Here is a 25,851-nt window from a genome sequence, read left to right as displayed (position 1 = left end):
TAAGACAATAGCTAGCTAGTTCCGCTCAATTCCCTTGGGAAGAAAACATAATAGGATGAAGCATCTCTTTTCCTGCTTTAAAAGTAACTTTTACCTTTTGATGCAGCAGTGCATGCTCTTCATTGGCATTGTTTTTGCTTTTACTCGTTTTGTTGCAGTTTTTTTTAGTAGACTGTTGCCACCGCTGTATTACCGACTGAGCATTGGACAAAGCACTACTCAGCCACATACGCTCAGTGTGTGTGCGTGTGTGTGGGCGTATGTGGGTTGGTGATATACCGCATAACTAAGCTGCTTGACTGTATGCGGTTGACTGGCTTATATATATGCGGGCAGTGACACATATAAGTCTCATGCGCATTCATATACAAATATACATACATACATACTATCTATGGAACTACTTGTGAATGAATTTTTTTTTCCAGCGTTCGACCCGTCTTATTCGCAGAAAAAAAGTTGAAATTTGTAGACCAGTGATATCTACTTTGTAATTATTATGTCATATTTACTACTATGTATTAAACTGGCGACCAACGTGGGCAAGTGGTGTTGGAAGTGCAAATTAGCTACCGGTAGGACCCAGTAAGATGCGATCCTTGGCCTGCACTATATATAAAAAAAAGCTTTTTTCTAATAGTGGTGACTGCTCGGCGGGTAATGAATGACAAAACTCCCGAGTGTATTTATGTAATAAAAAAATGTTTTTATAAAAATGCTATACAAGGGAATATCGGCTTTTAGAGTATATCCTGTCTAGTGGGCTTAACATATCTACTGAATTTGTGGACTAAGGCCACGCCTATGAGACAGAAGATAATTGATCTTACCCTTTCTAACTCTATGTTCAATCATAAACCGCAGAGTCCTGAGCAGAGATTCGCTGCAAATTGCGAAAGCGAATCGAATTTAAACTTGGCGAAGATGCTCTCTCTGTTTTGCGCTAATGTGGAATTCGACAGAAGCTCAAATACTTGACAGCTGCGTCAGCTTAGATACATTTCAATCAGGCTAGTGATAAAGACTGCCCTTTTTGTGTCGGTTTAGATAAGACTTATCCGTCTCGTCTATTCCTGAGCCGTACTCTTCTTCGCTGGCGAAACAAGACATTTAAGAATTCGAATTTCTTAACCCGGCCCTTAATAGTACTATTATTGTGGTGGACTGAGAACGATGTCGCTGGATGTAAAGAGAGTGAAAGAAGCTGTCGNTTTAACCCGGCCCTTAATAGTACTAATATTGTGATGGACTGAGAACGATGTCGCTGGATGTAAAGAGAGTGAAAGAAGCTGTCGCAATCTGCGAGAAGGCATTTCTTTAAAGTGTGATATTGAAACCTTGGATCAAACGGCTGCACTGATAAAAGTTCTAAAAAAGAACAAAATGGCAAAGCAGGGTTCAGTCAAGAGGTCTGATGATTCCTCTGCGTGGACAAGGATTACGACATTCTCTGTTCTTCTGGAGGCTGACTGGAGTTACAACGGGTTCGTTGCTAGAATTGTGGCGAATGAAGATGACTTCGATATTGGATCCTTTGTCAGCAGCCATTCGCTCTGTTTTTATGGTTTCATACCCAGCATACATTACTCAAAGAAGAAAATCAATTCCTGTTGGCGAATTTGAAAAATATTTTCATTATGGCGGCTAGCTGACGTCGCCTTCATCGCTAAGGTGAAATATCTAGAGAGACTGGTTGAGTTCCGCAAAACCAAAATCCTGGTTGCCAAAATAAGCAAGAGATCATTTTTGCAGCTTCAATTTTCTCTTGAGGGATAGGACTCGGTATTCTAAGTCGGGGTATAATTTGTGGAAAATACGCAGATAGTGAAGAGTTTAGGTGGATGCACAGAAAGTCAAGCTCTACTGAAGGCAGTGACCAGCACTCTAAATACTTCCAGCCTAGTCTGGCATACGAAGTATATAAGTGGGCAACTAAATCCTGTTTACTGGGTGCCTCAATACTTTCTTGTTCACACACATGCACTACTAAATAGCTGTGTATGTGTGTAAATAGAAAGTAGTTCACCTTGCGGTCGAGGGCGTATTAACAAAAGCAGCAAAAGTCACCAACAAAAATCCGATGCCATAGTCAACAATATGCAGAGATGATAGAGCACACTCATACATGCTTGCACATACATACGTACATATGTACATACGTTCAGCATACTTCAGTTAGACTTTCCGTCAACCCCGCAGCTAGTCAAATACACGCTAGTCAGTCAACTAACCGCATACGCAATCCGCTTGCATTATTGACGCTTCAGTTGTTGTTATGCGGTGAATATGCTTTTGTTATTGGTTTTTGTTTTTTTACTTCTATTACTTCCTTTCACACTAAAAGCTTCTTCACTGCTTTGCTGTAGTAGAATAAACTATTGTTAAGCGCAGGAATGCTTCGCTATTTTCCATAACTTTCGACTTGTTGCTTTTGTTTTTATTTGCTATGACTTTCAGCATAATCTTTGCTATTTGTTTTCTTGTTTTTTGCTGTTGTGTTTTTGTTCTTGCTCTATACTCGTAGTTACTCGCGCTTGACATAGAAACCCGCAGGCGCAAAAGCATGTGGCAAGTAGTTGTTGTTTTTTTTCTTGTTATTTCTGCGAAATTTATCAAAAAGATTTCTGTGTAGTTTACCTGCGCTCACAAACATACACACACACATGCAAGCACCTCATAGCAGGCACGCAGCTTAGGAATATCAACTAAGCCAAGTTGTGTTGAGATTGAATTAAAATTGCATGTAGTATGGTTGCTTTTAGTGTTAGCCTTTATTACATATACACACATACATATATATGTATGTACATACTTATGTAGTCTGTCTGTATTATTCTGGATTGCCAGGAGGTAGTAGCTTGGTTTTAGTTGGTAAGTGAAATGCCATTATACACCGGAGTTATCTGTATGTGTGTAATATTTCAAGGATGTTCGCATATGCATACGTATGCTTCATATTTCCATATGTATGTGTGTAGTTACTTATTCACTATACTATAAGTGCTGCACAGGTATTTTAAGGCTTTAACCTAAGCTGGAAATAAGATTAAATATTAGCTATTCGAGTATATTTTGTTTTGCAGTTTAGTGCTGAGTGAAAAGTGAAAGAGAATTATGCAAGAAATACATACAATCCGTATTAATGCAAATTGTTTTAAGTGAAGAACTTGAAATTTCATAATAAGTTAAGAGCAGTGATTTCAGAAAAGGACATTGCGAAGAAATTGTTGCTCCACTTTCTAAGGTATCATCTTTGACACAAGAATAAGATTTCCTTCCGACTTAAATAAAATTGAATTCTTTTTGAGCAAATTCGTGATTTTTCGAAACTTGTGATTTTTTTTAGTATTTTTCCTAACCTCTCGGGGTGGTAATTATGGAAAAACCGCGAAATACCTTTTTCAGTATCTTGTGAAATGTTTTCGGAATATTTTTGGTAACTCTTTCGGATATTCCAGGAATTTTTTGAAATCTTTCCGAATTTTTCTGAATTTTTTTTCGGTACATTCGAAATTTTTTTGTGATTTTCGGAACAGGGTAGGAGTTTTTATATAGCTTATCGGAAGTTATGTTTCTGTAACTTTCGGAACACATCAGAACACGTTTGAATTTTTTGGAACCGGGCTCGATTATTCGCAATTTAGATATTGGACATATTATTAAGTATTTTTTTTTTTGTTACTTGCAAGACTTTTTCGTTATTTCTAGAACTTTGTAAAATTTTTTGTGATCATTCAGGTTTATTTTTGATTATTTTTCGATAAGTTACGGGAAACTTCGAAACTGTTTTGCAACTTTCGGGTATTTTTTGGATCCCCGCGGTTTGGTAAAGATTACGAAGAAGCTGGTAAGCATTTTTTTGGGGGATTTTGTCTGAATATTTTTCAGGGCATTTTAGGATTTTTTTTGTCTGTTTTTTTTCGAATATTGGTTTTTTTGAACCTTTTTTATCTCTTCGGTTTGTGATTTTCGGAAAGGATTTTTTTCCGAATATCTGCTTGGCTTTTTCGGGACTTTCTGGGAATTTCCTGAAAACTTTTGGATTTTTTCTGGACTCTTCGGTAATTTTTCGCATCCCTCGGAGATGTGTTTGTGATTTTCGCAGCTTGGCAAGCTTTTTTTAGGATTCCTTGAGTTATTTTCGGAAATTGTTTTGACGAATTTCAGTTCGCGTTTTATTTTTTTTTTAAGTTCTCAGAAAATTGACGAGTTCCTTCGGGATGTCTACATGATGGTCGGTAGTGGACAGAATTTTTTTGGCATCTCGGGAGCTTTTGGCAAAGTTTTCGAGAATTTCGTTATATTGACTGTTTTTTTTATATTTTCAGGTTCCTTTGGGCATGTTCGGTATGATTTTTGGTTCTTTTTCTGAATCTTTTGGAATTGTGTTTGGCTATTCGGAGTATTTTTAACGTCCTAGTGGAATTTTTCTAAACTCCGTTGAATTTTTTGGGACATTTCTGCTATCTTTGGGTACCGACCCCTCGTGATTTTTTCAGTTCTCTTCGGGATTTTTTATGTTTTCTTGCAGATATTCCAAGATTAATGATATATCGACACTTCCAAACCATACCATGCCAAGTCAACAAAGATTTATGCAGACTTAGCTTAGTATGATTTGGAGGCGTCGATATGTAACTGCTCGACTTAGGTTAAACAAAATAATTTTAACTTTTGTTTGGAGCGAAAAATATATAATTCAAAATTCAAAAAATAAAAACTCTTCTACTGTTAAGTGGCTCGTGTCTCTTATGATTTCCTTAGTTGCTTTGCATTAAAAGTCTATATTTTGTCCCGATAACTAGATGCTAAAAAGTGACAACTATTTGAAATGTAAATTGTATAAACGCCCTGAAAGAGACCCTATGCTTCTTTAATGTGGGTTTTTTGCATAAATATTCAAATCTATCCTCGATGCACGTGAATTTCCATGCAAGCGTGGAAAACTGCAAAACCCTTTAAAAAACTACTCATACGCCCAGGGTAACCTTAATAAAATTCAATCATTCACTGCTCGGTCAACTATGATTGCGCAGTATTTGTTTTTTTTTTTGTTTCTGTTATATATAAAATGTTCATGTGAACGTTTATATGTATGTATGTATGTATGTATTTACGAATATATATAACTCAGCGTGTTTAAATTTAAAATATGCAAAATAGCTTTGCCACAAAGTTTTAATGACTATAATAAATTGGTTAATAGCAGACAGCTAAAAAACTTTTTTGAGTGACAAATTAAAAAACAGAGAATGTCATAAAAATTATGTATTTATATGAGATAATAAACAAATTAGTTCTTACTTTCATACGTATGCAAAAAATTTGATGATGAAGCATCGTTTAGCATGACGTATGTATGTATGAGTAAGCGCCTTGTAGTACGAAAATGATAAATATTTGCCCACGTCGGGCAACGTGACCAATCCTTTTGTGAGCTATGGTAACCAACCCAAAGTGAGGAAGCTTCGGTGGGGTCTCTCCGACATATACGGTTTATGGGCTCACTGAGGTCGTCACGAGTAACTCCGTTTTTGATGACGAGCCCGGCAAACGTTTTAAGAACTACGATTTAAGTGTAGGCACCTCGAATGTCCGGCGGTCCCTTAATGGGAAATCCTTGCCCGGATGGTTGATGGCCTCAGACATCCCCGTCATCCAGAAGATGCGATGGACGGGGCTAGGTAGGAAAAATGTGGTGTAGGTTTTGGGGTGAAAGAGGGACTTCGTCAGCGTCTCGCACATTTGCAGGAAGAAGAAGGAGAATATTGTCAAAGATAATTTCTATGAGTTCTTAGAACCTACTTACATATGAGCAGTGTCCTCATAAGGACATAAAACTCGAACAAGGTGACTTAAGTGTCAGCATAGTCATATTTTTGAATTTTTTAAATATTTTTTTTAATTAAGCATATCTATGAAATTTGAAAGTCCTTTAAAAGAAAGTCCTGTCGCCAGAGAGAAAAATCTAAGCCGCACTTTTACAATATTTGGCCCCTAGTCTCGTGAATATTTTAATTTTTTCGTTTGTTTTGAAATTTTATTGATTATTTGACGGTATTATTATATTAATATATACCATATTTGAATTTCACATTTATTTTCCTTTTAATGAACTTTCAGTTTCAATGAGATGAAACTATTAGCTGAAAAAACTCGCCTCGGGTAATTTGATGCTAAATAGTAGTTAGTAACTCGCGATGAATACGAAGTTAGTACAGAAATTTGTATCGATCCATAGTTGGTATGAGTTGAGTTCAGTTGAGGTGAGTTGAAGTGAAGTGAGTTGAGATGCAATGAGGTGAGTTGAGTTTAGGTGTGTTAAAGCGAGTTGGTGTGAACTGAGAGGAGTTGAGGTGAGATGAGGAGAGTTGAGGTGAAATGCGCTGGACGACATAACATAACATACCATAGCATAACATAACAAAACGTCACATTACATAATAAAATAACACAACCTAACGTAACATATCATAACGTAACAAAACAAAACATAACATTAAATAAATAAAACAAAATATCATATCATAACATAACATAACACAAAATATCATATCATAACATAACCTAACATACCTCATACTTCAGTTTTATCTTTTTCTTTGTCTCTACTTTTACCCCTATCACTTTCTCTATCTCGGTGTTTGCCTCTATATTTTTTATTTGCTGGTTTATTTTTGTCTTTTTGTTTATCTTTATATTTACCTTTTCATCAACAGGTGGCAACCTTTCTCAAAAATATTTTTGGTAGTAAAAATTCCTAAACATCTTCAGTTTGATACCCATATTACAATATTGAATTTATCTTATAATTTAAATTAAATTAAAATTGTAAAACAGGTGGCAACCTTTAACAAAAATATTTTTGGCTGTAAGCCTTCTTGAACCTCATTATTTTGATAGCCACGTGCAATATTTACTTCATCTTATCAGTTTAGTTAAACTACAATTTTCAAGCAGATGACAACTCCCAAATTTTTTTTCTTATATATATGTTTTAAATTAGGCCACTAGCAATACATTGGTGAAAACTGCATTCAATACGATGTATCAGTTTTCGAGTGATGCGCGTACAAACATACAGACAGACAGATAGACAAAAATTCTAAAAATTGTTAATTTGACTTCTGTTGCTTTATTAAAGACCCCCATATTAATTTTTCTTCAATATCTATAATGTACAGACATCGGCCTGTTACAATTTTATTTTATGTATAGATTATAAAGGATTATACACGCATTTGGGTTAAAGTTTTTATTTTTAATTGACCATAAATTTTTGTTTCTTTTAAAAATCTGCAGCATAAAATTAAATAATACCGAAGTAAAAACGAAAATAGTTTTAAGGATCTCCACTCAATAGCTTAATGTTTTATCTCTATCTCTCGCAAATATGTTTAGCAATCAGCTTTCCATAGCTTTTTATGTCACACTAGTGTCAACCAAGAATAAACCGCGTATAATTTCCCGCATGACAACAGTTTATAGTGTTTATTATGTTTATGGTTGTGGCTTCCAAGAAAGATTGTGCTCCAGCTTTCACACAAACAGCCACTCAAGCGATAAATACTAATCCAAATGTTACGTATACGCCATGGAGGAAAGCACTTGCGCGCAAGTGTTAAATGGCAGACTCAAAATATTTTACCAAACCCCCCCCACCCCATACATAAACACATATGCATAAATGCAAATTTTTACGCATGCAAAACTATCTATGTACGTATGTGAAAATTTATTAAATATGCAGCTGCATTTTCTCAACAAACATAAACGCTGCATAAACGATTTCGCGACAACAACAGCAATAGCAACAACAACAACGGAGGTTAGTGCAGTGAGTGATTTGTATTCAAATGGCTTGAAGACACCCAGTGTCGCAGCAGCAGCGGTGACTGCGCTTAAAGTTGGTCGGGCAGTGTTGCTGCGAATAGCAGCAAAACAAATTACGAGATTTAGGAGCAAGAAAAACAACGAAAACCTGCGCCAAGCACAAAGCTCCTTCTGGCAAGTAGAGAAGCAAGCTTTGCATCAGCTTAGGGCAGCTAATAAAAAAACTTGCTTCATTTATTAGCATCAACTTGACGACGGTGGCGTTGGTGGCGGGCACACCCCCATCACCGGTTGGCAAACAACAAAATGCAAGAACTTTCAATTTAAGCTGCTGTGAAAGTGTTCGAGAGAGACTTTTGTTTTTGCATGTTGTGTTGTGTTTGTATGTATGCGAAAGCGCATAAAAATGCTGATATTAAAATTTGCTTGTTGCTCCTTATAGAGTGCATACTTCATTAATCTTCTACGATGACAATGGCTAAAAGAACAAAAGAATAATTATATACAGCTAACTAAAGTTGTAGACATGCTGTGGTTGTGGCTGTGGCTGGAGGCTGTCCTTGCCACATGCCACTAAAGTAACATACGCATTCGATGCAGCAAAAAAAAAAAATTTACTGAGTAGCTGAGGCGGAAAGATGACTGCGATGCGAGAAATTTTCTACCTTAGCCTTAACTTTAGCCTAGGCATGAACGTGTGTCAGAGAAAACTCTCACTATTTTTTCTCATTCTGTTATGTTGCACATACAATTAAAATATGCCACACAAGCACCACTGTTTCTCAACAGCTAGAAAGCTGCGAAATCACAATCAATTGGCCAAAAAGTGAAGTGACTGGCGAGCTCTGTCGCCAAAGTCATGCGGATATGCGACAGAGAAGAAGAAAAATATTATTGCGGCCACTTAATGCCATGGACGCGGGCGACTGCGTGGATAGACAGGGACAGTTGCATAAAGACATTCCCTAACCTAGATAAAGCTTAAATTAAATATAAAGATGACCATAAAGATGCTGATGAAAATGAAATTGAAGATTTATATATTTGTTGCTCAGCTCACCTCATTGTCGTCTTCTTAATCGTGTTCACCTTCGTGTTCGTGTTCGTATTCGTATTCTGTATGGCCTTCGTGGCCATATTCATATTCGTCTTTGCATTCGACTTCGTGTTCATCGTTTTCGGCGTCGCCTCCTTACTCGTCTTCACCTTCGTCTTTGTGTTTGTTTTCATATTCGTTATGGCCCTCGTGGGCATATTAGTGTTCATCATCGAGTTAGTATTCGTTTTTGTTTTCGTCGTGCTTTTCGTCGCCGTCTTCTCCTGCACCTTCGTCTCCGTGTTCGTGTTCATGTTCGTTTTCGTCTTCGTCATCTTATTCGTCTCGTCCTCGTCTCCGTGTTCGTATCTGTCTTCATGTTTGTGCTCGAATTCGTCTTCGCCTTTGTATTCGTTTTCGTCGTCGTTTTCTTATTTGTCCCAGATCGTCTCCGTGTTCACCTTCGCCTTCGCCTTCATCTTCGTCCTCGTAACTGTATTCGTATTCATAATCGTCCTCGTATGCATGTTATCTTTCGTATTCGTCTGTGTAATCATCTTCGTGTTTTTTTTTTATTTTCAAAAATTTTTCATCGTTAAAAAATTTTTAATTTGACGGGTATAATTTGAAACCTGAACATAAATTGTTGGCCATTGATCGTTTAAAAAATATATATATGCACAAATTTGGTTTTTTTCATTTGCTTCTGTAAATTTGAAACCTGGCATACATTTTCGGTTATTAATAACTCGACATAATTTTTCTTGTTGCATTTAGAAACTAGGCAAACGTTTTTGGAAATTTTAAAACTGAGTATAAACTTTGGCCGCTCAAAAATTTGACATAAATTTTGGGGCTTTTTGAAATTTCTTCTTCTTGCCATTTAAAAATTAGACCTTATTATATGCCCTCAGAAAACTTTTGACTGGATATAAACTTTATAAGAGGCCAAAAAATTATGTCCATATTTTAAGTACCGAAATAAAACTACGTCAACTTTTCATATTACCCAAAATTGTTGCCCAGTTTATAAATGCCGTACAAATTATGTAAAATTTTCTAGTCACGAATATCTTTTTGTCCCATTTTGAAATTACACAATTTTTAAAGTACACAAAATTTATGTGCAGTTTTTGCTTTGCAGTTCTAAACTCTCAAGGGAATGGTTTTGGATTATAGATACGGTGACCATCCGTTCTGTTTTTTGCAGGACCATACCAGGCGACCATTTTGCATTTTGTCATGAAATTTGATTATTTTTTTCATAATTATTAATTACTATATTATCTACCGGAGCTAAACGGCGTCTGGTTAAGTTTTACATCTTTGATTGGCGGGCTACAGCGGGAATCAATCCAGTAATAACCCACAGCGAAATGATCCGCATGCTAGATGGCAACTCTAAGATCCGTCTGGGGCATCATTTACCGTAATGAAGGGAAGTTATGTTTGCGCAAGAACACCGCATTACTTGCAAGTGTTACGTAAGTACTTAGTGAGCATTCGGATAAGGTCTGCTTCATCAGATGCATTTTTTCGCTGCTCTCAGTATGCGACAACACTAAAATCGGAATCTTTCAACTCGGCTTATATAGGCACCGCACGGTGGCTCAGCCTCTGGCTATACGAGTCCGAACGCCCTGTTACTGGACGACACATTCCATTGGTCAGTAAATTCCTGCTGCTACTTTATCAACAACTAAATTTTAGTATTTTTACTGTTTATGTACACACAAATAAACTCACGCATTTACAAAACCCAAAATGGAAAACGATTACAATCAGCCTATTTGCGTGTTTAATTTGGGTTAAGTGTGAAAGGTGACAGCCGGTAAGCGACGACCAGAGCGAGCACGAAAAAATTGCAAAGGCTCAATTTGTGGGCTGCTGCAAACAAAAAGGCGCTGTTAGCAGAGGGTATGCCAAAGCACGCAGCAAAGTTTTAGTTTGATTAGTACATTAGAATATTTGAGTGGATAATTTAATCAAATTAATTACTTAGCGGGCGCGCGCGCGCTACTTTTATGAGCGCAAATTACAAACAGTCACCCGAGCGGGTGGAAGTGCAGCGAGCAATGCGCGGCAATGGAATGTAAATGTGCCAAAAATGGGAAATTTCTTTGTTGCCTGCGGCTCCGCGTGTCACAAAGCAATTTTTTTTTTAGTGCGCATGCAATGTGCCAGCACTTATGTGGTTATGACTGTTGTTGTTCTGGTATTTCGGTGATGATGGTGGCGGCTTAAATGCGCTGCTGGTAGTGGCAAATAAGAATGTAATGAGCGATGAAGTGTTGGGGTGGCAGTGGCAGTGGCAATTGGTAAGGCGAGCATGCGGAAATTTGGTGATGGCAACTACATATTAACTAGTGTTGTTGCTTTTGACATTGCTGCTGCGTTAGTTGTTGTTATTGTTGTTACCATGGTTGCTGCTTTTTGGCACTAATACCTGCTGGCAATTTACGCACGCAAAACCAAACACATACGCGTCTGCTGGTGAGTTTACACTCCCAAGAAATTGAATAGGGACGGTGCCAATGCCTTTTTGCTTTTTTTTGCTGGACTGTTTTTCTTGTATTTATTATGCTTTATTTTTCAAGTAATATAAAATTCATTCTCCAACAAAAACTATATGAATGCAAAAACAAAAGAGAGCTGCCAAAATCAAATAATTATTATGGTAAATAACATATTAAAACAGTGCAGATATCAAACGTAAGGGGCCGCAAACGATTTATTTCGAAAATATTTGTTTAAAGGTCATAACCTATTTTTTCATTAGTTAAATTAAGTATTACAGTTTGTGTATCAATTTAAAGATGTGAGGAAAGCTCTGTTTTGAAAATATTTTGAAAGGGGGTTGCCACCTGTTATAAAGTCAAATTTAATTTAATAAATATATAAATTTAAACATTACAAAATGATGCAAAGTCAAACATGTTTAAGAAGGCTTTCACTCGAAAATATTTTTACATGTGGTTGCCATCTCTTTAAAATTTACACTAAATTCAGTCAGTTACTTAAACGAACACAGTTTTGAAGAGGGTGTCACCTGTTTAAAAAATCAAATTCAAGTTAACATTTGGGAAAATGGAAAATCTTTCGCCATTACCGAAAATATACATGAAATATATAATGATATACTGATATGAAACAAAGAGTGTTGTTTTTTTTATTCAGGAACATTTTTAAAAGAATGGCACGCTATTAAAAAAGCAAAAAAATATATATGCAAGTTTTTTTTTTTAATACTGTAATGGCCAATTCAATTGACACATTGACCACATTCTGGCAACTCGCGACAAAAACCCCCTTTGATTAGTAATATGTATTATTTTCGGTAACTTAATTTATTTTCTTTTTTGTTACATTTGAAATCATACATATTTAATTGAAAAACAATGGAAATTAAATAACAGGAAAATAACCACGAAAAAGGAGTGGAAAAATATTGTCCCTATTCAAGTGCATGGGAGTGTATGAGCACCTCTATGTGTATGCATATCAATGAAGAAGTGCATACATACGGTGACCATCCGTCCTGTATTATACGGGACAGTTCTCTTTTTTGACCCATTGCCCTTGGAATTTATTTATTTTATACGGGACGCCAAATGTTCTGTATTTCTTTTAATGTCCTGTATTTATCCCGTATTCGGTGTTTCGACGCCTTAACAGCTCATTAAAATGGCATGCCTATGAACGACTTTTAAGTGATGTTGGTATATGATCGTAATTTTCTCCATAAACCATTATTATTTTCTAATCTGAATGGCTGTGATTCGAATCGGGGAATACATACAGTGATGACGAAAATAGAAATTAGGACTCGACATTTTAGTAAGTTTTGGCTATTATTCCTTAGTTCATTTAATGTTTATTATTTATTTTATGAAAGTAAAGCTCGTTTCCTAACAAAAACCACATAATACCAAATTTCCAACTTTGTGCAAAAAGCTATAAAAAGTAATTGAGTATAATAAAGTGGGAGTGGAAAGTGCTGCACATTTGCTTATCTTTCAAAAAAATGGTCGAATATACTTACCTTATATGAAAAAATGCGTAACAATGCCAACAAAAAAAAAATGCCAAAAATTAATGGTAAGCCTTGGCAACTTAAAATTGCACTTTGTTATGCTAAAATTTAACGATTTTTTTTTAACAAATTTTGCGGGGTAAAAATCTCGAGAAAACTATCCTACAAATTTGTGGTGCTACTAAAACGATATTGTTTCAAGCTGTAAACTGTTGTGAAAAAAATTGCTAAATAATTTTTTGTCCCGCATTCGGCTCTCATAAGGATGGTCACCCTATGCATACAGCACAATATCATGCGGCATCGCATGGCGTATGAGTGACGTTTTATTTAGTGCTTGTGTAAATAAATGCGGTCGTCTAGCAAATTTGTTGCGCTTTGAATTTTCGTGGCAGTTCATTTTGCAAACTGATGGATTTCGTTAGTTGTTTTGGCATATTTCAAGTTTTATCCGATATACTGCTTTTTTGTGTGATAAAAATGCACGCTTTTTCAATTTTTTTTATTTTTAAGTATTTTAAAAGAAATTATGTTATGCGTGGTTACGCTAATAACCATAATTTAACATTAACTAAAGCAAAAAGCTTCCTCTTGACGCTCCTCGCCCATGTAAGCCCGCCCCAGGAGAAGCTTCCGATTTAGAGATGGGGGACTGCGAAAACGCCTTGATTTACCACTTGGATAAGCGTTGCCTTGTTTGGGCGAGAGCCTGTGTTTGCCTACGGATGAGCCTCACTAAGATATTAGGGTTTTTAGCAGTACATTTAGCATGTTTCTACTGTCTTTGGTCCCGTTCCGGATAAGAGAGGAAACTGTTGGATGCTTAACTTGTATCTTTAAAAGTTAAAATTTTATAAATATGTGCATACAGCTACACAATTTCTGCCTACTTTCCTATCAATAGTGCTGACATAATCTCTCCTGCATATTACAAGAAAAAATCTATGTCTTTCAAATTGTTAATTTATAAAAATTTATACTTTTATTTATTTTTTTTACTTTATCTTCCTATGTGCTCTAATTTGGTGCATAAATTACCCGATCCATTGGGATAGCAATAATAATAGCAAAAGCATAAGTGATTTTCCACGACTAGTATACATGCATATTTATAAGAGTAAGTGTGCACAACCTAATGCCATTTATGTACATTCACTCTCCGCCACATGTACAGAGAGCATGTGCATATTTTTCCCAACGCCTGCATGTTTGGCTGGTTGTTTGTTGTTGGCCAAGTGCGCACAGCGTTCCGGCTGCATTATTGAGTTAGCAAAATCTTAAAAAAAAAAAAACAAAAAAAGTTGACTCTCAAAACTCTCAGCTGACTTTTTAACTCAACTTAATAAAAATATCGCATTCATATCTCAGATTACATCCATATATATAAGTACATATATGTGTGTTTGTATGAGTCATAGGTATGTGGATGCCAAATGTGCATATGGTCGCGTTTGGCGAGTCTCGCGAGTACCGCGTACGTGTAAATGCCTACGTGCTGGTTATTCAGATGGCGTGCTTACCACATCACACCCACCAAAAATGGTAAACCTCCATTGAATACGTAATTCGTTGTCGGGAAGTCAAGTAATTTTACTTCCTCTGCATTTTTTTTTTGATTTTTCACTTTGGGAGAGTTATTGCATCGCGAATGTGCTGATATGCTTTTTGTGATAATAAAAATGCTGTCAGTCACTTAGAGAAATTTTGGGTCTTCATAGAATTTGCTTAATTATTTTAAGCACTCCCGTGGGATGTTGAGTTCTAGAGCTGTATTTACTGCATCTAAGTATTTTTGGCAAATAAGTATTTTTTTTTATTACTTGCAAAAAAGTGTGAGTGAAGTTTACGGTATATAAACCAAAAATAAAAATATATATAAAAAATAAGTGAAAAAGTTACACCGATTTGTCCTTATATTTCGCCTTTTGGAATATAATTTCATCATGAGCAAAGCTCCCAGACGACACGCAAAGTGGTGGATGGCCGACACTGAGATTGAGAGTTCCCTCAGAAGAACAGCAAAGCAGCACTCCTTCGCAGCTGCAAAGCATTCGAGAAGGAAACCTTGCGATTGAAAAGATGCCTTTCTGAGAGCCCTGCACACTGAAAGCGCTGGAACATCTAATGGATGTCCGCTTTAGTTGATGCGACAATAAAGAGGAGACAGATTTGTTCAAACTGCGTTAGAATGTCTTCCTGTAAAATTCCAATATTTAGAAGCTGAACCGTGCAGAGGGAGATTTTAGGTTCGAGTTCCTTTTTTGCGTAACTCGCTGAAAATATATCTTAATTTAGCAGAGAGCGGATTTATTGATACATTTTCAGAAGTATGCAAAACGTTTTAGGTTTCGATGAATTACACTTTCGTTAACATATTCTTTTGACTTCATTTTATGAAAACTTGAAAAAAGAGATTTTACTTTTAAAAAGGTGGCAACCCTCTGCACAATAAAGCTTTTCAACGCCCTTTCTTTGGTAACTCATATTGTAATACTTAATTTAACTTCCTAATAAAATTTAATTTAAATTTTTAAATAGGTGTCAATTTTCTTAAAAACATGTTCGTTCATTTAACTTATAAATTCAAACAGAACTAATTTTTTTAAACAGGTGAAACTCTCCTAAAAAAATTTTCTATATGTTAATCCAGGTCGTAAGGTATTTCTTAGCTGAGTTTAACCACAATCTCTCACAAAGTTTCAAATTTATAATATTAAGTAGTAGGATTTCAATTAGCTTGTCAGTTGCTTAACTGGTTTTAAATTCCTAAATTGGTGGCAATGCTCGTCAAAAACATTTTCGAGATTGATACAGCCTCCTTTAATTCCCTCTCGTTATATTCTATTTAAATTGATTTTAACTTTTTGAGCAAAGGCAGCCATCTTAATTTTTTATTTATTTTTTTTTCAAAACAAAACTTTCTTAGACCTACCTCTCTCGCTTGACACCCATATCAAAATATTTCATTTCAGGTTTTAATTAAATTGATTTGAATTTCAGGTGGCAACTGACTTATAAAATATTTTCGCTGACACCTGTTTCAAAATATTTCATCTCAGTTGTTAGTTAAATTGATTTTAAATTTCTAGACAGGTGGCAACTCACTCATAAAATAGTTTCGCTTGACAAACGTATCAAGATATTTCATTTCAGTTGTTAGTTAAATTAAATTTGAATTTCTAAACAGGTGGCAACTCACTTCTAAAATATTTTCAAAATACATTTTCTTAAACTCCTCTTTTTTGATGTTCAAATAAAATATTTTATTTAACTTGTTATTTAAATTTATTTGAAGTTTTTGAGCAGATGGCAACTTCTTAAAAAATAATTTAATATTTAATATTTTAATACTTTATTTAACTTACTAATTGATTTTAACTTTAGAAAAACTCTACAAAAATATGTTAATCGGGGTTTAAACTAATCTGGGTGCCAAATTTCAAACGAAATATTTGTACATATGTATCCAGATGTTTTAGCTTCAAGGAGCAGCAAACATACCTACACATTCGCTCACTCACAAAACTTTCACATTTACACACATACACATATAATAGTAGTAGGATTGCCCAAAAGTGGTTCAAGTTCCTAAATTATTTTGCAACACTGTGATTTTCTTTGCTAAGTATTAGAAAGTTTATAATAAACACTTTTCGCTGCCTTTTCCGTGTAGAGGAGACCAATTCATTTTCCACGAAAGAGCAGCCATTAATTTTCTCCATCAGCACTCACTTGTTTAAAAGGAAGCACTTAAATACATATTTACATACATATGTATGCGTAGTTATGCAAGTACATTGGCTAAGTTGAACTTACCTTCGGTGTGGCCACCGCATGCGCTCCATCATACACGTACAGATGATCATTGCAGTCCAGTTGCAACATATCGAAGCGCAACATGAAACGTTGCAATATCGAATGCGTTTGAAATGTGATGATGCAGTCCAGATTGCGTTCATTTTGCGACCAAAGTACAGCGCCATCGATTTTACGATAAAGCTGCTGTAGGAAGTGATTCTTGCACAGAGCTTGCATGTAATCTGGAAAATAAGAGTAAGAAAACGTGGTAGAATAAGTATAACAGTTGGAATAATATTTAAGAAGACGATGGCTGTGTGAAAGTTTAACTTGCGCTACGTACATACATATATTTATGTAAAGAGCGAGTAAAATGCGCGTAAATCGTTAGCAAAGATGCTAATACTAAATTGAAGTAAGTGGTTCTTACTTNCAGATTGCGTTCATTTTGCGACCAAAGTACAGCGCCATCGATTTTACGATAAAGCTGCTGTAGGAAGTGATTCTTGCACAGAGCTTGCATGTAATCTGGAAAATAAGAGTAAGAAAACGTGGTAGAATAAGTATAACAGTTGGAATAGTATTTAAGAAGGCGATGCTGTGTGAAAGTTTAACTTGCGCTACGTACATACATATATTTATGTAAAGAGCGAGTAAAATGCGCGTAAATCGTTAGCAAAGATGCTAATACTAAACTGAAGTGAGTGGTTCTTACTCCGACGCGTGTATGTGTGCGTGTGTTTGTGTGTGTTTGTGTATGAGTGGTGGTGGTGGTGTTAGTAAACCGCAACGCTAACTGGCAGCCAACTCCATCGTACAGCGCTTACCAAAAACGAATAGTCAAAAATCACTGCTTAATGCTTGCAAATGGCCAAAAAGTGGTTGGCGTCTGCATTTCGCAGTGCAGTTGATTTCATGGTCTTAGCGCTCTGTGGCTGTGGACATAGTCGAGTGCATTAGAAATTTAATGGCAAATAAAAAATTCATTTGCGCTGCGTTAGCGTGAAACCAACACGCGAACGAATACATAAAAAAGTTAGCTTACACATGCATTCGTGTGTTTGAGGATAAAAAGAAGTAGAATTTCGGAAGTGATTTTCTTCAAGAAATTTTGCAGCAGCAGGCAACTCCTTGTCGTTCTTCATGTAGCTGATATTAAATTCAGAGAGTTGTGTGTGTGGGAATATATTCAGCAGATTCGAGTTAGTTTCCACTGCGGATATCTGAAAGCGCGTTCCAAGAACTACTAAATCAACCTGATTTTCTGAGAAAATCGTAGTGACGGGTATCTCATTTAGGACGATTTAAACCATTAGAAAATCTCCCAACTAAGCTCTGTCCTGTTCCTCTGAAAATTCCGGTTCTGTGAATAGCCTCAGTCAGCTAAATAATAGCAGCAGTTTTAATTGAATATTGGGCGTTCTGATTTTTTAATGCAAGGCAGTGAATAAGAAATTACTCAACACTTTCCACCTTCACTTCCCCCTATATCTTAGTCTAGATAAAAATCATTTACCTTTCATTTCAATTAAGTAGTAGTCGTTAATAAAATATGCTGATATTCCAATTCAACACTATTCTTATTCTGCCATCAAATTATGGCTTAAGAAAGTTTTACTACATGGCAGTTGAGAAGTATGTAGATGTGCAAAAATTTCATAAATTTAATGAACGAAATTCTTGCATATGCAGCAGTACATAGCATGCATTTAGGGGCCTGGTGTTAGCAGTCGCGCCTAAACACATAATGTACGCCGCTTCTGTAAAACAATCTGCTGTAAGACTTCATAGAACTGGATTTGTAGAATGGAAGAACGAGCAAGTATATCAGTATGCATAATTTCTCGAGTGACTTTTCACCGATTCTATATGACCTCAAGTATAACAGCTAGGCCCTAGGAAATCTTTTTGCCATCGAGAAACCAGCTTCAGTACATCATCTCTAATACGGATGGAGTAGACTTTTTCTCTGAATCCCTTTGAGTAAGACGATTAATCTGCCTAGCCAGGTAGAAGTATTTAAATCACGAGTTTCGCTATTCTCTTCAACAACAGGGCGGCTATTACGACAGAGCTCGTTTGCACAGAGTTCACTAGAATTTCGAAGTAAATTTAGTTTAGTCCCGTTTGGGTAACAAAGCAGATGATTAGTATCTTCACAATAATCAGCGATTGGATCATGGGTGGTGTGTGGTGTCAGATTGCGCTATAGTCGTGTACATTAGGGTGATCCTTAAAAAATCGACATCTAATTTTTAATTGGGGTACCCATTTATTTTGTTCTACGTGAAAAATAAAGACATGCGAAAATTAAAAAAGTAAAACAACAATTAGGATCGCAACTAGGGCTTCATTTTTCTTTGCTTTTATATCGGAAAAATTCGAAAAAATTTGACATATTATTGAAACTTATTAGTACAAGCTCATAAGCCCGCTGAATCACGGTAAAAATTTAGTCGATGTTCATATTTTAAGGACCACCCTAGTATACATACATCACATGAAGAATACATGACCTGTTGAAAATTCCAAATCTCAGGAATACCATACTATGACCATTTCGGTACACATCTGTCTGATAGAAGTCTCCACAACATACTCAATTTTACCAACCATGCTGGCTGGGCGTCAAGCTTTTCCCTATTTATTCCACCCTAACCTAACCAGTAGTCAGATGTATTCTTTTATGGACAAGTGCGTTTAAATAACTGTCGTAGTATGTGCGTAATATATATGTATTTATGCACTTTTCGCACTAACTACCTTCCTTATAACCAACATAATTATTAATTCTTCTTTACTTCCAAAAAAGCGTAGTTAAAACTGTTTGCCTGTGCTTGGCAAGCATCCACACAAGCGGTTGTTTTGCGTGAGCGGAAGTGCAGCAGACAGGTAAATGAAGTTGAACGTTGCCTAAAAGTGAGTAAGAAGCGAACCGTACTGCAAATGGCGTTTGTTCATTTCTAAATTTTGTGAAAATTCAGCTTTTGTCGCAACATTTCGAATGCAATGAACAAATTTTCAGAACATTTTGCTGCAAATGCTTGCTTAATGATTGCAATGCTGCCGTAAATGAGATAGATGAGTGGAGAGTGTGTGGAATAGAGTTGAAAGTGTGTAGGTGGGTTGTTATGCGCACCTGATGATTTAAAAATTTTCCATGGGTAGTAAAAGTAGAAATTTCGACTTTTCATTGCACATTTCACTGCAATGGTTAATTTTGATGTTGATAAGAGCGGAAAATTTCCAGAAAATTTCTAAAGGAAGCATATCCTTTGTTTTACCGTTTTGGTTCTTGCGGTTGTTGCCGAGAGGGTGGAATATTTTGCAACGAATTTCCGGCATCCCTTGTCAAATTTTATTTGGAGACAAACTGGTTTCGACTCTGCGCCATATTTAGTGTAAAATGACACTGAAGATAGCACAACGCCAAAACCGGTTTGCCTTCAAACCAAATTTGTTTAAGATGACGGAAATACGTTTTAAAATACATCATATCCTCTGATATTTTTTTGAATAAGTAGAAAATCAATACCTTTCAAGAGATCAACTTCTCATAACTCTAAGTTTATGATGCTGTCGACTGATTATTCCAGAAAGGCGATAAACAAACATCGAAATAGGTCTATATAACGTGGATTTCCCCGATCTTAAAAAGAACAACAGTTCTTTCCCTGAAAAAACTCTATCATCGAGAATCGACTGTTTTGGAGATGAGATTATACCATTTATACCATAAATGAACTACATATGTACACCTGGTTTTTTCGATTGTAAAAATCCGGTATACTCGGTATTCTAAAACCAAAATTAAAAAAAACCGCCTAAAAATATTCAAAAACAACCGGTTGAAGCCGGTTAGGAAAAAGCGAGTCAATTACCCTAGTCCAAACTCGGTACTGAAAGATATTGTGATAACCGCCGAAGAGTCTAGGATAAACGAATGACCTGAGGTTTACAGCAAACATAAGCTGGGTTCTTAAGTCTTATTGCTACAATAAAGGCCACTTCTAGAGCAATTAGAACAAATGAACCCCGCATTTAGAGGCCCTGTGTTGGTGAAGAAAAGGGCCTTGCTTATTTGTAAACAAACCTGCGATTCTTTGTATCTATTCTCTTCAGACTTCCGAGCGCTGAAAAATTTTCTGTAGAGACCACGAAGATATATTTTTAGAATAACAAACTCGATCAGCTAAGATTGGTCTCCAGTAGAACTTCTACTGCCACAGCTGCAATCTCGGAGATATGAAGCAAACGATTCTCCATCACCCATGCGAATGTTTAGCTCTGGGAATAGCACACAGATAGTAATTTACGCGAAGTCAATGATTAAACAGCTGTTTATGAAGACGAAATGTATTTATACTTTTGACGTTGTTGAGGACTTTGTATACCTGAAAACCAGCATTAATATCTACCATTAGCAATGCCCACCTTAAATTCAGTATAGAAACCGATCTTGCCAATAACTTAAATTTTGGAATGAGTAGGCAATTGAGAAGTAGAGTCTGCCCTTGGTGTTCAACGGTGATGGAAAGATGAGCTGTGGGGACTTTAAAACAGGGAAGACCGTCTCTGCGTTGAAACGATCAGGTGGAGAGATTTAATTTCAATTGAAGTTTCTACATAATTGGCGTGAGTGAGCAAAAGAAATGACTGACGTGCTTAATTGAGTTCACCAAATAAGAAAAAGAAAAAAGAAGGCGTACATCCGTACACAATTAAAATATTTCTATCTGAACACTAAAAGAGTTGAAAGCAGAAGAACAATACAATTTTCAGAAGTATCTGGAACAGAAAAATCACGAAAAATTTCATAGCCTGTTTTTCTGATTTTCATTTACTTACGATATTTCTTTTCCGATTTATATAACCAAAGCTTAGTTTATGAAAAATGAGTGAGCAAAGTTTATGAAAAAATGTAAACTTTGTTTTGAGTGACAATGACTTTCTTCGCTGTCTTTCGAACAGTCTGTTTTATGAAGCATTGATTGCCGGCTGTCAGCTTTATTAATCGCCTTTTATACATCTCCAATTCCTTGACTTCACCCACCAACTTTTTGCACACATCAAAAGAGAGAAAAGATCGAATTTTTCGAATTCTTTTCAAGCAAATAATATGCGTTAAAATAACGTCAGCTAATTTTGCACAGCTTCCCGAATTTAAGCGCATCATTTAACTTTTGTCACTTCCCAAATACCAAAAGTGAAATTAATAATCGAAAAACCTGCAAAAAGTGAAAAAGAAATCTTGAGCGAAAAGTCAAACAAAGAAGATGAATTGATTGAGTACTCGAGGACACAAAGCAGGAGTGTTTGCAGTAAATGATTTGAGAGGGCGAGAGCAGACGAGGAGAAGAGGAGGAGGAGAGGAGAAGAGGTAGAGCATTAGTGAGTGTGAGTCACAGCGCAAGAAATTCGAAGTGCTCTGCCAAGATAACGGGTGTTAAGCATAGCTAATTTCTCATAACGGCCATTGAGTGAATGAATGAGCGACAGTGAGTGTGTGAGGTGGGTTCAAAACTTTGCTAAGTACAAAATTTGTTCGGTTTGCCGATGGCAAAGAATGACGAGAAAATCTTGTTCAACTTTTTAAATATGATTTCTGTCAACGCAGACATTTAAAGTGATATTTGTAAATGGGAAAGGGAGTTTTTGCGAAGGGAAAAGCGGATGGTGGCAGCGGAGAGTTGGTAAAGAAAGTTTTAAGTAAATTGAAGAGGCGCGCAACAGTGCCAAAGACAGAGACACCAGAGATCGCTGGGGAAAATGAACTAAATTGCTGGAAAGCAAATACTTTCGTAGCGGCAGCAAAAGTTTGCCAACTTCCGATTTTTCAATTGTTGGCATTTAATATGTCACTGTGGCGTATTAAATGAAAAGCAGAGAAGCGGACAGACAGACAGTCAGATAAAGGCATACACACAATCTGTCTGCGATATCAGATTTGCTTAGCTGTACGCAAATAAATGTCAAACCGCTGTTGCGTATTGCGTTCCCAAGTCAGTTGCATTGCTTGGATGGCTGCAAAAAGTTTATGAAAAAATTAAAATTAGCATTTTTTCTTACGTCTCTCAACGTAGTATTTTTAGGAATACTGGCGAGCTCGCTAGAACTTAGCTAGACCCGTGGGTATCATTATGAATGTCATTTGAACAATTAACGTCATGATGGCTGCTTAAATGCTTGCGGGTTATCTTGCATTTACGACAGCTGCGCGTACTGATGCAGAAGTAGTGGAAAAGGTGAAAGTTTTTAAAGAAAGTACGATTTTTTTAGTAAGTAATTTGGAAATAATTTTATCTGTGCTGCTAGTAAATAGTTTTCCAAAAGGCTAGAGGTTTTTTGGGGTGATTTTATCTGGGAGATTTCTGTTGCGGTGCATTTTTTCGCGGGTGATTTTAGTCCGGGGGAATAAGTCCGACCAGCACGGCAGAAAGCGAGAGAGCTTCGATGGGGCCACTCCGACATATTCGGTTTAAGGGCTCACTGTAGTTTGCATCGTCTGTAGATGCGGCTGCAAGCCGGTTAAGAAAGAAACTGCCCCTTGTCAACAATGCGAAATTCGTCAAAATCTCACTCGTCTGCGCCCATGCCCCGATGGAAGGCAAGGACGAGGCGTCCAAGGATCTGTTCTATGAGCTCTGGGAACGTGCATACGAGCGCTGCCCGCTTCACGATATCAAAATCGTGCTTGGCGACTTCAATACCCAGGTGGGCAAGGAAACTTTGTAGTACCTTGCAGTCTTCTTTCAACAACTTTTTGCATACATTGGTCGAATATCATAAAAATTTTGTACATTTATTAAGCGCCACAATTTCAACAACATTTATATAAAGCGCATCCTCCTAAATGAAATTTACATATTCTGTTGATTTGCTCGTATTGTATTTCAATTAAGTAGAATATGTATATTTCACAGAAACATAATTAGGAATTATTATGTAATAACGTGAAAACGCTGGCCAATTTTCCTGTAAAATTTTCCATTGTTCTTATGGTAACCAAAGTCATGTAAAAAGTTGAGCTACGAGTATGTCTGTAATGCACGCGAAAGTAGGCTACAATAGTATTAGAATATGTTGCAACCAGGAAAACCAGGGAAACAAGCCTACAACTATGCAAACAAAAGCCTTTGAGCTGCTTATGTCCACAGCTACGTAGATGTCTTTACATACGTTCATTCATTTTATTTAATTAATGCGGCGAGTAATTTAGGAGGATATCACGTATTTTATTACAGTCCAATAAATCTCCACATTCGCTGCAGTTTTATGTATTTGCAATATTAAAAGGCATATTTGTGGCGCAAAAATTTTGGCGAGAACGCTAACTCGAATTTCAAAGGAAAAAAAAAAAATTATGGCCATAGAAGAATATTCGAAATTATAGCTTATATCGCTTGTACTATAAAATAAATCAGTGCGAGAGTGATTTGATTGAGATATAATTTTGTACGTCAACAGTTACATTATGTATAAATATATTCATATTTGTAAAAACTAAAATATGCTGAAACATTTGTAAGTATCTGCTTCATAGTCAAAGTTAAATGAATAGGCATGAGAACGGGGGTTTTTTTTAAGTCCAACGTGATATTAAAAATATGTATTGAACAATAGTGTACGTATTATAATAATTTATGGTAAAACCGTTCAAAAATATTAAAATGAGGAAGAGCCCATATTGAAGCGCCATGACAGCTGAAGCCCACTAAAGTTTTCAAGACTAATAGTCTAGTTAGTCTAGACCTAACTTAACGTAACGTAAGAAATCATCAATGAGGTGTTAAGCTCAACTTAGCCAGAGGCGAAAATATTTTGTTTTTTGTAGCGTCAGCTGACGGTGATTTTAACGCTTATAAGCCTCATCAAAAATTTCCTGATCAAAAATATATTGCGCTTGCCAATATATTATTAAGGTTACGTTACGTAAATTAAGTCTAGACTAACTGAGCGTTAATTAGTTTTCAAAAAAGTGGAAAATATGGTCAAAATAAATTTCGGAGCGAAATTCAATGCTAACATATGTAAAGTAAAATTTCATGAAAAATATTTTCGTAGAAGATTTTAACCCATCAGCTTCCGTCTACAAGGGTCTTCAGGTTACTTCAGGAACCCTCTCAACAAACTTGGAAGGTCGTGAGAGCATTAAAATGTAAAAAGTAGAGAATTACCCTTCGGAAAGTTTTACTAGGGTTAACTACCCTAATGCCACTAACGTAAAAGTCTGCAAACAATTCAATTAAAAAATCTATGTCAAGAGAAAAATTCAAGTTTTTTTCGCTGCTTTAGAAAAAAAATACTAAGAAACGCCATGGCAGGTTGCAAGCAACTATTCGAGTAGACTTGGAATCGTGTGTGCTTATGTGATTTTACTTGAGCGCATTATTACTGGAATTTCAAAACTCAACGCCAAAGGCGTGCATCAGATTAACTACTAGCTTGTCTGCCTTCATGGCGTATGAGTTATCTATCAATATCAACCGTTATTTCGGGTCGGAGATATGTAGAAACGTAAACTATCTGTTTATTAACTTTGTTACGCTCCAAAAGAAAAAATCAAAATCGTTGTTTACTGAAATGTTTAATTTTATGAGTAGTGAAGTTCTATTTACTGGGGTAGAAATTGAGTTAGTAGAATTTAGTAGGCTTCCCCGTCCCCCGTTGAAGTTGTGGCACCGCCATCCAATCTTCCAACGCTTACTCTACCCTCAACTAGTAACTCAGTTACTCAACCCCGTCCGCCGGTAATCGAGTCTGATACTAGGAGACTGGTTGTGGTTCCCCCAAAGAAGTCTATATTTGTATCTAGATTTTCGAGGGATACTTCCGAGGACGATATAAAGTTTTACATCTCGTCCAAAGTTAAAACTGTCAACTTAAGTATCAGAAAATTTAACTTTAAATATGAAAGAAATATTTCTTCATTTAAAATAGACGTAAATTTAGAAAATTTTGACATGTTGCTTAGTAGTTCTTTTTGGCCCTCCGGAGCTTTCGTTCGTGAATTTGAGTATAGACCCAACAAAAATAATAATTTAGCAAATATTCCCCGTCAGAATACAGAACCAAAAAACTGATTACTAAATCTGCTTTAAGTATTTATTATCAAAACGTAAGAGGCATAAATACTAAATTAACGAATTTA

At 36.1% G+C, this 25,851-nt stretch overlaps 1 protein-coding gene across 1 annotated transcript in view; it reads right to left on the bottom strand.

Annotated features, from left to right (window-relative positions):
- Nucleotides 1–25,851, bottom strand: part of loaf (low-density lipoprotein receptor domain containing lost and found) — a 75,189-nt gene that overhangs the window by 23,298 nt on the left and 26,040 nt on the right. The window contains exons 3-4 of the mRNA XM_017618215.1: nucleotides 17,137–17,228; nucleotides 16,719–16,850 (exon numbers count right to left, since the gene is read on the bottom strand). Of these exons, the coding sequence (XP_017473704.1) occupies nucleotides 16,719–16,850; nucleotides 17,137–17,228 (224 nt within the window). The remainder of the gene's footprint in view (nucleotides 1–16,718; nucleotides 16,851–17,136; nucleotides 17,229–25,851) is intronic.

Source organism: Rhagoletis zephyria, unplaced genomic scaffold (genome assembly GCF_001687245.7).
Source record: "Rhagoletis zephyria isolate East Lansing unplaced genomic scaffold, Rhagoletis_zephyria_1.1 Rzeph_scaffold_01577, whole genome shotgun sequence".
Lineage (NCBI taxonomy): Eukaryota > Metazoa > Arthropoda > Insecta > Diptera > Tephritidae > Rhagoletis > Rhagoletis zephyria.
Note: the sequence above shows the minus strand (reverse complement) of the source record. Positions and strands in the feature narration are given on the sequence as shown.